Source organism: Synchiropus splendidus, chromosome 6 (genome assembly GCF_027744825.2).
Source record: "Synchiropus splendidus isolate RoL2022-P1 chromosome 6, RoL_Sspl_1.0, whole genome shotgun sequence".
Taxonomy (NCBI): Eukaryota; Metazoa; Chordata; class Actinopteri; order Syngnathiformes; family Callionymidae; genus Synchiropus; species Synchiropus splendidus.
The window spans coordinates 8,892,078-8,907,836 of NC_071339.1; the positions used below are offsets into that span (position 1 = coordinate 8,892,078).

Below are 15,759 nucleotides of genomic sequence, written 5' to 3' on the forward strand. Positions count from 1 at the left end.
GCAGCCACTTTTGTTTTGACAGAATAAGTTGCTGCATTCTGTAAGGTTTTTCTATTTTTTGCTTCCTTGAAGAGGTATATAAAATGACTCTGAATTAATTTTTTTTCATATCATGTGCGCAGAAGGTCAGCAATCATTCTGATTACAAATTCATTGTCAATCCATGTGATCAGTGGTGATGGGCAGCTGATCGGTATTGGTGATCGGCAGCAAAAATCCTGATTGTAGCATCTTAGTCATCACAAGTGAAAGCACACAAATACACAAAATGTATGTAACAAAGCCAAACAGAACACAGAAATAACAGCTCCACCCAAACAAATAATAACAAACACCTTCAGGAAAAACGCAGAAAACAAACAAAAACATAGCACACTTCCATTACAAGTGTCATGCGTGACACTCAAACTTTAGTGTGAGGACGTACCGTATTTGACCTGAGCGATGTCTCCCACCACGATCTCGGCCACGGGGATCTGAATGACTTGACCTTTACGGATGACGGTGAACTTCTGCTCCTGCTCGATGCGACTCTGGAGCCCACGGAACTGCTTTTCCTTAGACCAGTCATTGAAGGCCGTGACCAGGACTACGATGATGACCGAGAACAAGATGGCCGCACCCTCGATCCAGCCAGCCTGAGCCTCTCCCTCGTCCTCCACACCGCCTGCCGCCTGACCGCATGCTGCGGGAAGAAGACATGATGTGAGGCTACATAGCTTAGAATTTAAGTGTGCTAGCATCAGGAGGAGCTAATGGTAACTCATGGTGGGATACGAGTCTGTCGAAACTTGTCTAGGAGATAACAGACTTCTCTCAAGATATGAAACCTCAACAGTACTAGAACTCAAAAGATGTGTTCCCTGTGTACAGCAACATTACACAAAGTACATGTTTGACACTGACCTTCACTGCCGCCCCCTGGTGGATGGTAGAATGAAAGGCCCAATGAGATGATGGCAGCAATTTCCAGGATGATGAGCGTGACGTCCTGCAGAGCCTCCCACACCAGTTGCAGGAATGTTTTTGCTTTTTTCGGAGGGATGAAGTTTTTTCCATAGGCCGCATGACGTTTCTCCAGATCGACAGGGTTCCCAGAGAGACCTGCCGGAGTCAAGAGGAAACCTAATTCAGTAATCATCAAAACATGCATTCGCTTAACATCCTGTGACCTTGCCACGGAAAATTAGAGTCATCCTTGTGTATGCAAAGATCTCACACCATCAGTAGTTTGCGACAAGACAGAATAGCCTCATGTCCAGTACGTTCATCAATCTATAGATGGTTCAGTGAATACAGCCATTATTTCTCTCCAAGAAAATTCAATCACAGCAAGTTGAAGTTGATTAAATGATTCAATGAAAATTTGGATTTTATGTAATTTACCAGTTCAGTGATTTAAACGCAGTATAACTTAATAGATGCTGATGGTTACACTGAGAAGACCTGCAGCCAAATTCCACCTCAAGACCCGCTCTTATGCATTAATGGACAGTCCTAATTATTCTCCTGGAAAACGAATAAAACAACATCTGAAATTTGAAAAATGATATATATTGCATGAAAAACTCTCAATACAACCACAGCTAAAAATAAAAACATAATAAAACCATCCAAAGAACAAAAAGTAGATTCTCAAATATATCGCTATTTTTTCATGACAATATTAAGTATTGATATTTCTGCTCAAAATTGTTTTTTCCCACATTATAAAAGTGGCAAGATGTCATATCTGTTTCCTGGTAAACATTTAGGAAGCCGAGTTTAAGCTATACTCGTAACAAGCTTTCATTTTCAAACTATTCATCCAACTATTGTCAAATGTAGACCAAGGGCTCATGGCTGGATTCACATAGCTGATGCCAGCATCGGGCAGCCAACTGTTACTCCACAGCGCCATTTAGCGAGCGCACCACGGACTGCATTCATAAGATATAAACATATTAAGTCACCTGGCTAGAACAGCGAGGTGAATGGAAAGTGTGGCCTGACATAAGCCTCGTTTGTGAAAGTTTTATGCCAGTTACGAGAGAACTGGCAGCCCAGTGCTAACATGCAAGCGCTGTCTGTTAACTGCTGCTCAGCATGCTGTAGGATTGTAGATACTGGGATAACACCATCTATGCGATCAATAGTCGTCCTGAGATATATAAATAGTTGGATATTGTTTATTTAATCCCAGTCCCATGGTGTCTCTCTCCTGCTGCATCTGCGCATTGGTCTGTGATAACGCAGGCTCTCAATAACTGAAACAATTTAGCCCCCAAAATATTACAGTCAGAAACTGTTCTGGCACCTTGTTATTGCAATTGTCATTGTTAACTGCTTTGTGTATTTATTAAGAGTGAATAATACAAACAAAAGTGCCACGCTGCTCAGAAAATGGTGGTCATCCATTTAAAATAATATCAAATTATTTATTAAAGTAGACGTTCCAATTTGTCCATGTTTATTTGTACTGAGTGATTCATGTCCTCTAGAGGCTCTTCAAGCAGACCGGGTGCAAAGTTCTTCAACGCTGAAGAGGAAAGTCATCCTAACTCCACACTGGACGTTATGGTAGCCAATGAAAGCCTCTCATCATGCAACGTCAAAACATGTGAGCAAATTGGAAAAACATTTTTCTTTTATCAATAGCTCCCATCCTCCTTCTTCGGCTATTAATTGCAATAAACTAAATCGTATGAGATACTGTCAGCGATTGGATCCTCTTGACTTTTGCCTGTTATGATTATTATTATTGCTATCATTTATCAATACCTGTCATTCCAATTTCTATTTTTTGTTAATGGAAAACTAGGCTCAATGCCAAGTGAGAGACATAATATGCAAGAGGGTACCTTCTTCTAGTGTAGAAACCAAGTATAACAATGCTCCTTACAAAGACATTGTGATGTCTTCTTCTGGCACCACAAACAAACAAAAGACATAAAATGGAACAATTGAAACTTCCGACATGCCAAAATAAGTGGAAAAAAAAAGTCTTGTTACGGCATGCTGCGTCGGTGTCAGTGTGTGTCTATGAATCAATCCTACTTCTGCTTCTCCAGTCGATGAATGTTAGCAGGCTGAAACGACGATTGAAGGGAATAATTGTGATTTGAATGAAGACCCGACAGTGAGATTTTTTGTGTGTTGAGAGAACGGTGATTTCGATCTCTGCATTTCTGTCTGCTCGATAATCGTCTGCTTTCAAAAGAGCCCAACATTATCTGTTTGTTATTGATTCCACAGCCATTTTCCAGCAGTGACTCATATCTGACAGCAACTTCTCTCTCTATGTAAAGACAGGAAAAACAAAAAGATCCTCCTCGGGTGTTAATATGGCAGCACAGCGGGACGCTTCACTCTGATCCTAAAAAGCCTCGGCTGATTAGTCACAGAAGTAATCTTCAGAGCAGCAGCGTGTAAATACCTGATAAGGTGCACCATGTTTGTGTTCAGGGTTTTTTGGAAGAAGTGAATTCTAGGGTGAACGTGACCTGAATGTCAACAGGCTTCCAGCTCAAACATGAACTTGGACGTGTTCCTGTCTCCATATTTTCAAAATAATGACCTCTGGTTCCCGCTCTGCTGATTCTGTCCGCACACCAAGACATACGCACACACATTTGTATTTCTATCCTTGTGGGGACATTGTGAGATTTCTCATCGCCGTCATGCTTTCCCTGGCCTCCCACCCAAAACCTAACCAATCTAACCATAGGTCAATAATTGGTCCCCACAAAGTAGGATAAACAAGCCCACACGTACACACACGAACACAGATCCTTCCCACCTCCTGCTGCTGTTCTTCTTCATCTGCCTTCTCTCTCCCCCCCACACACACAGTAATCAAGGGAACTATCAGATCCTGCCGTCTTACAAGGACACAAGGATTAATCAAAATTTTGCTGACATTGCAATATGTGAAATATGGCTGCTGTGCTTGTCTCCAAGGTCAGATGAGTGAAAATACGGTGTAAATGAAGCTTGCATGTAAACACGTCCAGATGTTGATGATGCCAGGGCACACTAGTCCACTGCTGTCAACTTAAAATTTCACTTTCAGTTTAGCAGCAGTAATCAAACTACTACTACAAACAGCAATGGTACTAATAGTAGTAGTGTAGCAGTATTATCTGTAAACGTCCCTGCAATACAAGGTGAGCATTTGTGTAAAAGAAATGTAAATGACGATTGATGAAAGTGAAATGTAATCATGTGGAGTTGTAAATGGAATAGAAGTAGCACAAAGACTTCGAAATTCCAGTAGCACTAGTAGAAGTACCAGTACAAATAGTAATGATGTGGAATTGGCAGTAGAAGTAGTGTAGTGAATGAATCTTTATTTCAATCTCCTCTAATGCATTGTGAATACGACAAACTAACATTATTTCTATGTGATTTGTACATACCTTACATGCAATTTAATCAATATTTATTATTACATTTCAAAAACTGAGAAGGAGCAGAGGGCTACAGTACAATGTTCTCAACACTCTTTTATATAAAGTGTTCTCCATATTTTCATTCTGCTGTTTGTCATGTGCTGTTTCCATTGTCTATAATGAAAAACAGAAATATCACCTCCAATACTCGACGTAATCCATTTCTATTATGTGTCCAGTTTATATTTATACTAGTAATATTTAAATTTATATCAGCCAATTTTTTTCTTTCCTTTTCAGTTCTATCCATTCATGTTTTTACATCCTTGCCACTGTAGTGCCATTAGCAAACAATACATGTTTCATTTGTTCCAGACTGATTTCATTAATATATAGTTTAAACACTTCAGGTCCAAGAAGTGAGCCTTGAGAAACTCCAAGTTCTATCTCTCACTCTAATTCTTCTTGATCTGATCTATGCTATTTTTTTCTACCTCCACATACTGTTGCCTCCTGCTCAAGTAGCTTTTTATCCAGCCTTGTGATCAGAAGATAAATATATTCATCTAGATTTACTTTGTCAAATGCTGCTACTATGTCAGCTACTTATTTGTTTTTTAAACTAGCAGTAGGATCAACTGTTGACAATCATCTTAGATAAACAAAAGAAAACCATCGATTAAAATCTGTCCGTGCCTGAGAAGCAGAAGTACAGTAGATACAGTGTAATAATATGTCAAAACTGTTGAGAATTTTTTTTATTGTGATCATATATCCTACATCACGATGATTACCTTTAGGTGTGCTTAATAAAAGGTGTGTACCAGTGATGTAGACACACACATACAGTAAAAGCAAGAACGCTTGAGGAGTGGTTATGTCACGTTAAAACGCTGTGGAAAAGTGGATTCCGCTATCATAAACCAATACTGTAGATGCAATATTAGTATCACAAAATAAAAAAGATTAATAGCTGAAAACATAGACTCCAGTCAATGTAACACAGTGAATGGGTAACTTCATATATAACAGGTACATTTTCAGTATTTGCAGTAAATTATTAAAGCCATAAGTAGCAGTGGTATGATGCCGGAGTAGTATGAAAAGGTGTACAGTCAAAAGGTCGTACTAGTGGACCAAATAAATCAGCAGTGAAATAAAAGTTGTGGAAGCAACAGCAGTAGTAGTACAAGATGCAGTAGTCGTAGCAGAAGGAAGTTAGCAGTAATTGTCACAGCAGTGCTTACAATAATTAAAAGTAAATAGACATCTAGATTAGTGATCACGATCAGTAGCAAAAGCTCGGTGAAGATATTTGTGATACTAGCAGTGGTATTTGTAGCACTGCTTATATTGTCGTTCTCATGTATATCTTGTCTTCTGCCACAGCTACTGTGGAACAGAGCGCAAGTGTGATGCACACTGACCAATGACTTCCTTCATCACTCATGTCGGCGCGGCTTAATTGAATGGCTCTGTGAGTGATTAGGTCAAGTGAGATTGGGGGACCGAAGATGGATGAGAGGAGGCAGAAAGGACAGATGTAAGAGAATCAGGTGAGCAGCATGGCAAGAGGCCCGGATTAGATCAACTGACTGGAGGTCAGCTGGAAGTGTGAGATGAAGTCATCAGAACAGAGCTGCTAATGTGATGAAAGAGGAGATGCAATGAGAAGGCATTCGTGAAAATCAAGCCCCTGGTGGCTGCACCTTGTAGATGACACATTTTAAAATCACAGTTTCGTAATGAGAGAAATAATTCACACTGAAAGTTGTCGGAAGACCGTGAGCTGTAACTGGGAGCAGGTCCGGTGGATATTAACATCAATACAAATACAAATGCAATACCCATATAAGCATTGTATGCGTGTTCTCCAGCCCAACGCGATGAAATTTGGGACTTTTAGTAGCTTACTTATGCAGGTAACCTACAAATGGATTATCTCTGATGATGAAAGTCGACATTCTCATGAACTTGCACAAAGAGATTTTTAAAAATACACCTTCTGTCACAGTGTGCGCCTTGATCATTTGTAAAGCTCTGGCTACACTAAAGTATGTTGAGAACCTTCACCGCTTTTGATAGCATTTACTTTTTATTTACTGCTGTGATAGTGACAGATGCTTGTGACGATGTCATCTCAGCTTGGAGAGGGAAATATTTTTAAAAGTGAAAGACAATCAGCTTCACTTATTTGAGTCTATTTCAGTCTAGCAGGGGACACTCATGGCTTTCACTTTCATTCTGATCATGCTTATGCTGCTGCCACATTCAAGCCTGTCTCCAGGTTTTAACGTCCAACCTCATTGTCTGATGGCCATGGCCTCAGCTGCACCACTGATCTTCCTTTGTACACTATCAGTCTTCAAGATATTTTGAAGTAACCCTCATTTTCCCAAGTGAGCCATCACTGTTATGTTCTAAATCCTCATTTGCCTCATCCATGAACCTCATTGGTTGTCTTTATCTTCTCATTTTACATGGTACAGAAATATTCTTCGTCCAACATGTCCACTCGTGACAGCTTGTGTGCCTGACCTACTAACATGACCATAAAAGTTAATCTAATTTGACAAATGCACAATTGATATGAAAAAAAATGGTAAAAATTGATACAAAAAGTCCAAAACAAATGCAAATTTGTGCGTCCACATTAGGTCCACAACAGTTATGAGACGTGGCAGGGATGCACAATTTTAATGATCCTTATGTGGCTATACTGGCAGTTTCTATTCTACACAATCCAAGTTCATGACAATGAAGTTGCAGTCTTTCAGTTTTATCCTCAAATAAAAGTTGGCTTTTATCAGACAGAATATAGTGAACAAGTTAAATGTACTGCATCTGTACTGAATTAGGGAGTAACAGCAACACTGGCTCTACGGTGTCCACTTGTACTGCTCCGTTTGGCCCGCATCTGTTAGCTTTGTGCAAACGTGCAGAAATATGGAGGACATGAACGCAGAGCACGGTCAGAAGGTTCTGCCCATATCCGAGTCAGTAAATAACAATGAGCATAAATGCAAATTAAGATTTTCTCTGGAACGTATTGAGAGGAAAAACTCCTTTTATTTAATAACTGCAGACTAAATTATTTAACACGAATCAGAAGAAGTTGAAAGGAGTCAGTCGTTGAACTGACCTGAATATTTCACCTCGGACAAGCACAGCGAGAATGTGGAGCAAAACAAATCCAATTTATTGGGGTGACGCTCGAGCACAATGAGTGGCAATGGCCTCAATGAAATTTAAAAGCAGAGCCAGCCCAGGACTTATTCAGAACTCTGCACGTCTGTGTTTACTTTAAAATGGGCTGTGTGGTCAAACAAAGTGACCTACTTTGTGAGCACAACACCTTCATCTTCATCATGAGTTGCCAAAGCAAGTCAGATCTCACCGCCTGAAACTATGGTGCACGTCACACCCTTCTCTTACATCTCGCCAGTTTATCTCTTTTTACTCCACTTTAGTTCTACCATTTTCAGCTAGTGGTAATCCAATTTACGTTGGTATCCAGCCTTCTGACAACAACGCAGGCAGTCTTTGGTAACCTGGCAACACAACCTAGTGAGGGGGCCTTTCAGACTTCTATGTTGAGATTTTGCGGCCTTACACTCACCTACTTCATCTGCCAAAACTTGGGACTGGCCCTGTGGCTGGAGTTTTGGATTCGCAAGTAATAAACATAACTTTCAGCCAGTAATGGACAATAACTTATCTTTACTGCTGACAGTCCCCACAATGAGTATTAAACAGCATGCAACGAATTTGATGAACACTAGTGCGTGGTGTACGTGCAGCAGAGCATTGGATTTGCAAGTCACATTTCCCAAATCGCATGTTGAGACCATGTGACGGCCAATACCAACCAAACACAGCAGTGGAGAGGGGAGTCCGGTGGACCTTGGTTCAAAGAGAATGAGTTTAATAGAGATAAAAGTTTCTCCACATGAGCTCTTGTTTGAATAAATATAGCCTGCAACGTAAACATCATCATCCGGTGAAGACGAATGACTCAGCTGAAAAGAAACAGAAAAACTTTTCTCATTTAAAAGGATCTGAGACTTTCAGTCCCCAAACCTTTGATGGTAAACATGTGTGCATCTAATTGATTCACAGAAACATTGTGCACTTATTTAAACTCCAGGTTTACACCAAAGAGTGTCATTGAACACACAGCTGGACTTCTTATTAGTCAAAATACATTCAGCAATGCAGCGGGCAGAGTTGTGTGTGTGTGCGTGCGTGTCGACATTGGATATATGCAAAGTGCTTCCGGGACGGCTAATGTCGGGAAGGTGCTGTAAATCTCTTAGTGTGGCCCATTTAAGATGATGTGATTTGACAAGAGGAAGAGGAAGGTGGGTATTCATGCTATGGCTCATTTAAGGCATTCCTTCAGTCAGTTCTCTGACTCGGCACTGAGGAGTCTCTGTGGAGAATTGATGCCTGCCCCTCCAATTCCACTTGAAACAGTGAAATTCAACCCTAAAATCTCCCCATTATGTTTAGATTACACTGCAAAAGTTGATACAGAAACTCTCAAGCTCTTTTGGCTAATATAATATAATATCATCTATGGCTGCCGACCAACTGTTGCTCATAAAACACGTTGCTTCAAGAAATTATAAAATTTGAGCAATTCGTAAGCAATTTGTAGCAGCAATGATATCCATCTTCTTCCCTCAGCAGGTTGCCACATCCATCTATCTAGCCACGTCTTGCCTGCTCCAGTCCTCCTTCACCACTGGTATCCCCATCACCTCATCCAACACTGTCTCTCCTCTCGACATGAGGGTCTTCAAATTACACTACATCTCACTCCGCTTCCTGTCTCTACACCAGAGGTTCTTAACCTTTTTGATCTCTGGGTCCACCTTTCCTAAAACAAATGGGACCGAGGCCCATTCAATAGAACTGATTCATTACTTTCATTTGTGATCACAACCATATTTAATCTACTTACACGTATACAAATGAAAAATTGTTGAGAAAATTGGAAAAAAAAAAATATGATAAAACCATGTATAAATATATCATAAAATAAAAATTACATGTTTTTTTTAACTCCAAAGAAGAAGTAAGTAAAGTGTAGGTGAAAGTAGCGCCATAAATTGTTCTATTTTCAAAACTGCTTCAACAGGTGCAAGTCAATTCAGTGACTGACCACTGCCACCATATGTGGCTAATGTATTAAAACTGAGTGTCTCGCGGCCCTTATGGCCCAAATGTGTAAAACAAAAGAACTTCTAGTGGCCATCAAGGAGGCGCTCGCGGCCCAACCATGGGCCCCAGCCGTATGGTTAAGAATTGCTGCTCTACACCAAACATCATGTTTTATTTTGTCCAACATTCTGTAATTTTTTTTATTGCGTTTTTTTTTTTTGTTTGACTTGTAGGAATCTTGTTTTTCTTATATTATTCTTATTTCAAAGCCAAACAGTGTTTATTTTATGTACACAACTAAAATGTATACAGATTAAATACACAACAACTCATATTTATTGACGTGAGAAGTCTCTTTCAAGTTTCACAGTTCACGGACTTTTGCAGGAATCAAGACACCACGCCTGCAGTCTGCGGGCACCAGTTGATAATCAACAATTATCATAATTTTGTTACTTTTTGTGAAGTCCTAGAGATGAAGTCACTCCTTCGATTGTAAATAGCAGGTTGAGCTCACTCGCTGACAGAGGCAGAGCTCTAGACAGGCGTTCCACCATGATTACAATTTTTTAAAAAGGAGGAGGCTCGGTCTGTGTCGCGGGATAATAATGCCTTCCAGAGTAGCTTCATTTCATGCCATTCTCCTAAACACCTCTTTCTCCCATACAAAAACACTTGGTCAGGCACATTATGCCAGGTTCCACTAAGGAGCAGATTCTGTTTGAATCTGCCAAATATGTGATTCTGTGATGGCATGTTTAAACGTATCATAATTTCCGGAGTACAGGCCCCTACTATGGTCCCTGCGGCTTATACAACGATGTGGCTAACATATGGATTTGTACATGCTAAATAGCGTCGTGCTGCCAAAATATTGAGCCTCATCACATCAAAACGATGAAATCACCGGTGTTTTATACCTATGCCTTAAAACGCTCAAAATGTGCTGTTTTACCTCCTGGAGGACCAGAGACGAGAAGCAGCAACTGAGGCCAGCTGAGCTTTCGGAACTTCAGACACGTGTGCAAAAACAGCTTCAATGTAAATAAAAGATGTGAGGAGATTCATAATTCAACACTGCTGAGTTTGTTTCATATGTCTCAATGCTGGACCTCGTTTTCAAAAACATCGTCAAAGCGATCGTTATGCATTTTTAAGCTGGGTGCACCAGTGACCTTTCTATGGTGCAGACAGCACCACTGAACCCGTGGCTTATAGACCGGTGCGATTTATGTATGAACAGGATCTATTTTCCTCCTTCAATTCTGTAGGTGCGGCAAACATTCTGGTGCGACTTACAGTCAAGAAATTACGATATAAAAAAAAACCTTATGGTCAGAAACATAAGTACGTTTGACAATGGCACTGACCAGTGGAGCCAACACATTTGGTAAAATGCTGATTATGCATCATATCTGTGAGCAACACAATATAAGGATTATTGATGCATGAATAAGGCAACACAACAGTAAAGACGGAATGAATAGAACATACATGGAAAGTGTTTGCATGTCAGTATTTCTTTTCTAATGCTGATTCTTCAAAGGCGCTTTCTGCTTGAACTGGCAGAAACATGGATGACCTGAGGCTCAAGGCGAGTGTGTACGCATCTGTGCGTGTGTGTGTGTCAGTTACAGTGAAAGAGTCTTGGGTCACGCAGCTTGAGCTGAATCTCAGATTGGTTACTGGCTTCTCACACCACAGAGTCAGTTAAAGATTTGGCATGTCAGCAGGCAAAGGAACCCCTGAACCAGTAAACACAAATGCATGTGTGTGTTGTTTGTGTGCATGCGTGTCAATGAGGTCATTGAAATACAATTCTGGTTGCCACTGACCTTTCATCAGCTCAGTATGTTAAATCAGAGCTCAGATAACTCTGCCACTTTCTTGCATGGTGCATAGATTTTAAGGCGTCACCCTTTCAATTAATCTCAGAATGAGGAAAAATAGATTCATCTCCATCAAGTGAAACCCCACTGAGCCCACTGAGAAGTGTTGAATAAAACAAGGCGATCGATCAATTAAACAGATTTAAAGCTTAACAATTTAGAAGAATACTATCAATCACACAGGTAATTATTTGTTAACTGTGTTGCTTTTGATTTATAACGCTGCAGACTGAGTGCTAGGGTGATTTATCAAACCTTTACAGACCACATAAAACCGTTTCAGAGAGCTGTAAGTCATCAAAACACTGCACTGATTTACATTTCAATGACAGCACATAAGGTTTCCTATTTTACCAGTTATCATCAGGTTTTTTGTCCATTTATGTACAGTAGTAGCCCACGCTAGAAGCTAACGGGCAAACGTCCAGTAACGGTCTAACACACAGCAAGAAAACACACTCCCACTCCTCTTGGAGGAACATCTATCATAAAATGTAACAAAACATCATCACTGCCGCACAAGACAAATATTTCAATTAGGAAGCAGTCTCGGCCAAGAATCAAACAAAAAAAACATTTTTTAATGAATTACTTTTCAGAATCAGGATAAAGAGAAAGCAAAACTTTTTGGAAAATCTTGACTAAGACACAAATGAGGGTGAACATGAGGTGGAGGAGTCACCCGAGTCATACATGCATGTGGTCAGGAAACATTTTTTTCCATCAGAGTGGAAACCACTCACAATTGCCGTTATGTTCACTGTTGCCATGGCAATTTACTGGGTGTCCAAACAAGACTATAATAAGCCTGTGGATAAATTAGAATAAGACTGAATTGATGATCATCTCTGATTTCTGAAAAATGGAACAGAATGCCTTTTATTTAAGGCATCATTAGATAAAAGCACAACACAAAGTTTGGAACTTTAAAATGTAAATGGCAAACAGTGAGTTCATGACATTAACATGAGGTCAATGACAATAATGTCAGAAAAAAAGCACAAATGATGGTGTAAAATGTTAATTGATTAAGATTGACTCTACTGGCTCCCAGTCGACAATAAGATTTTATTCCTAACTTATAAATCCTTCTTGGCCTGACATCCAAATACATTAAAAAATTGCTGACCCCCTAGTGTTTTCCCACTGTGATGCAAAAGAATTACACCTGAAAAACAAACATAGAAATAGACTAAAAGAAATATAAAAAATACAGAGATTATTATTGTTCTTATTATTATTTGTACTGCGAAAAGAATATTGCACATTGATTTAAAATATTGTCACTAAGATGACACTAAAGAGGCTACCTAAAGATATCTGACAGGATGCCAAACATCTGGCTTCTTGAGATCTATTTTAAGCTCCTACAGAGCTTTAAAGGAGATACTCTGTATGGACAAGGAATGTAGGGGGTGGACAGTCCAAGGACACCTCTTGACTGGTCTCCCTGTGTCAGGTGTATACTGCATGACCACTCTTGCAGGTGGAATGTCCATGAGAGTCAGCGGATGTTTTTTGGAATGCCCCAGCTAGGGCCCAATGGGTAAAATCCCAAGGGCCTTTTCCCCTGGTCTGGCTCTTAGGGTAGGTGACACACATCTAGGCAAGAGCAACATAATCCTTGATTTGTCCCTCTTACTGTATGTTAGAATCACTCCTCTGAGTCCCTCACATAGGAATAGCCAAAGAGCCCCTGACAAAAAGTCACCTCCCATCAATGCTATGATCAAACCCTTCCACGATGAGGTGAGTAATTTAAAAAATGCTGTGTATCCTCAGTTCAGATTTGAAAGAGTTAGGTGGAGTTGAGGACTCAAGTATATACACACTTAATAATAATAATTGGTCATCATAGAGGGCGGGTAAAGGATGTTCAAAGCTAATCCATTTTCCAGTTAGATCCTGTGAACCATTCAATTATGAGTGACATTCACACATTTGCTCTTTACTGACACCTTCCATACTTCTAAACTAAAAGACCAGAATCCTTCAGGAACAGCTAAGAGAAAACACTGCACCTGAGTTCTTCCTTTCCTGAAATCAGTCTTTCGCCGATAGTTTTTCCTCCAATATCTATCTGCATGTGTGAAGTGGAATTGTGACTGAATATTGGAGCACACTCAAGTTAGCGAAGGCACAATGCGCGCTGTCACCGTCTATCGATCTGCTTTAGTCTAAATATATTGGAGCACATTTCGTCTTCCTTTCGAACACCAATACAGTGTGTGGTTATGCATTCATTTGGCACATAGTCACTGGGCCGGACAATTGATCCGAGCACAAAATCAATAGCTAATTAAAGTTTCAAAGCTTGATACAGTAATGGCAGCTCTAGATACATGCATGCTAATCAACATGACATTTCGAAATGAAAAAAGTATGTTTTAACCCATCCACAGCTTGTATCAAAGCAGGCTTAAGGTTTTAAAAATAAAACATTTGCTGACGTCTCCTCACCTGAGAAGTGACATATCTGTTCCTTATTAGAATTTCCACAAATAGCTGCGTATTTTTAGGCTTCTTTGAACAACAAGGTTTGAAGAAAGTTCACATCTGGCACTCTCATGGCTCACGTTCTGGAAGTGTTCGACACCAAAGTGAGATTTTTGATCAGAGATGAGAGAAGCATTGATGGCTCCCAGCGTGATGCGTTCATCAATAATCATTTATCACCAGCACGCACAGAAGAAGGTGGGCGTGGGTGCATTCTGGTTTAAAGATTGCAACAACTGGAGCAGCCTTCCATCAGCAGCAAGCAGAGGAAGATGACACGTCTTGTCATTACAGCAGGAACACATCGCTAATGGAGACTCACAAATAGATCTGTGTGAAGCCTCGAAGTGTCAACGTATGCTTCTGTTAGTGCACTGATTTCGAAAGCAGACTGTTGGCTGGCAATCTGACTACAGAAATGTGTTCGCTCAGGATGTGACTCACTGAAGTGTGTAGCTCACTTCAATGCCTTTGGATGATCATCTTTAGTGGACCTGAGTTCAAATTCAAATTTTATGTTCATTAGAAAGTCGCTGGTAAAACTTACCATTCCACTGCATGCATGGCTGCATAATTTGAAAGCATCAAGGAGGAGTTTTCAAAAACCATTGACTGGACTTCAATGAAAAAGGAACATGCTGTCCACACTTCACGTGTAAGTGTAGTGTGTCCCGACAGTCCTGAGACCGAGGGCACTTGCCAGTCATCACTTGAAATGATCCCTTCATACAGAGGGGCTCCATACAGAGCTGAGTGCGGATAAATTTCCAATTGCCAATCATTACTTAAAAACAATAGGGATAGGACAAAAGGGACATTTTAGTAATGGGGACTACTCTTCCTTTTGTTTACTTCCTACTCGTATCACCCGTTAGTGTGTCTGACTAAATTAATTAACAATACAACATGAATGAGTATGTTATTTCTTCTTCACAAACAACAGCCGGCTAACATTCAGGCTGACATTAACGTCGACATACTTCTAACAGATGTATAAAAAAAATGACATCTCAAATCCTCGATATACAGTAAACAAAACACACCAATGACGCTTACGCTGTTTTTATGCATGACATGAGTAAAGCATAACATCATGGAGTGCTGTTCCAATATGTCATTCACTTCTCACTTTGTCGTCGAAAGGCACAGTAAACCCATTGGATCTCTAAAGATCAAGGTGACCATTGGGCTGAACGGGAAGGTTGTGACAGTGGCATGATATAGAAAAAAGAGTCCATCTTCATCCTCACCAACACAAAACATCACATCTGCATGCAGCACCCTCTGCAACTCGCTGACATACCATACCATCAGCCATGCAGACCTACTTTCTACTGCACAACAACGCACCTCCACGTCAAGCACTGTCTAAAAGGGACTTCACTGACCCACCGGACAACATCTAAGAATTGTAGATCATGAGGCAGTGGAACATTAGATCCACTACATCCCTCCACTGATCACCTTGCTCCTTAGCAAATCCTGACACTTCTGACTGACACTTCTACTGAGCCGCTTTAATTTTCCAGCACCATTGATCTTGCTGGCTGAGCTTCGCAGCAGACCTGTAACGTTTCTGCAACCGGCCACTTAACAATCTGATCCATGAAAGCCCATATTTTCATTGCTTGTCATGTGTTTGAAGACTAAAATTGGTTTGGGGTCTCTGGGGCCATGGTGATGGACAGTGATCCTGTCAGCAGAGATCAATACTGCTGCTAATTTAATATTTTAAAACCCTGATCAGCCAAAAAGTTGCAATAAGAGAAAAGACATTTTCCAGGTGCTAAAGTCTTTGTAGGTTGTAGCTCGACCTAAATACATAATTACAAAATCAC

The 15,759-nt window shown here is 40.3% G+C and overlaps 1 protein-coding gene across 6 annotated transcripts in view; it reads right to left on the reverse strand.

Annotated features, from left to right (window-relative positions):
• LOC128760673 (plasma membrane calcium-transporting ATPase 1-like) overlaps positions 1–15,759 on the reverse strand; it is an 85,306-nt gene that overhangs the window by 32,653 nt on the left and 36,894 nt on the right. For all 6 annotated transcript variants that reach the window (XM_053868270.1, XM_053868268.1, XM_053868266.1 and 3 more), the window contains exons 3-4: positions 907–1,104; positions 428–685 (exon numbers count right to left, since the gene is read on the reverse strand). In XM_053868270.1, the coding sequence (XP_053724245.1) occupies positions 428–685; positions 907–1,104 (456 nt within the window). The remainder of the gene's footprint in view (positions 1–427; positions 686–906; positions 1,105–15,759) is intronic.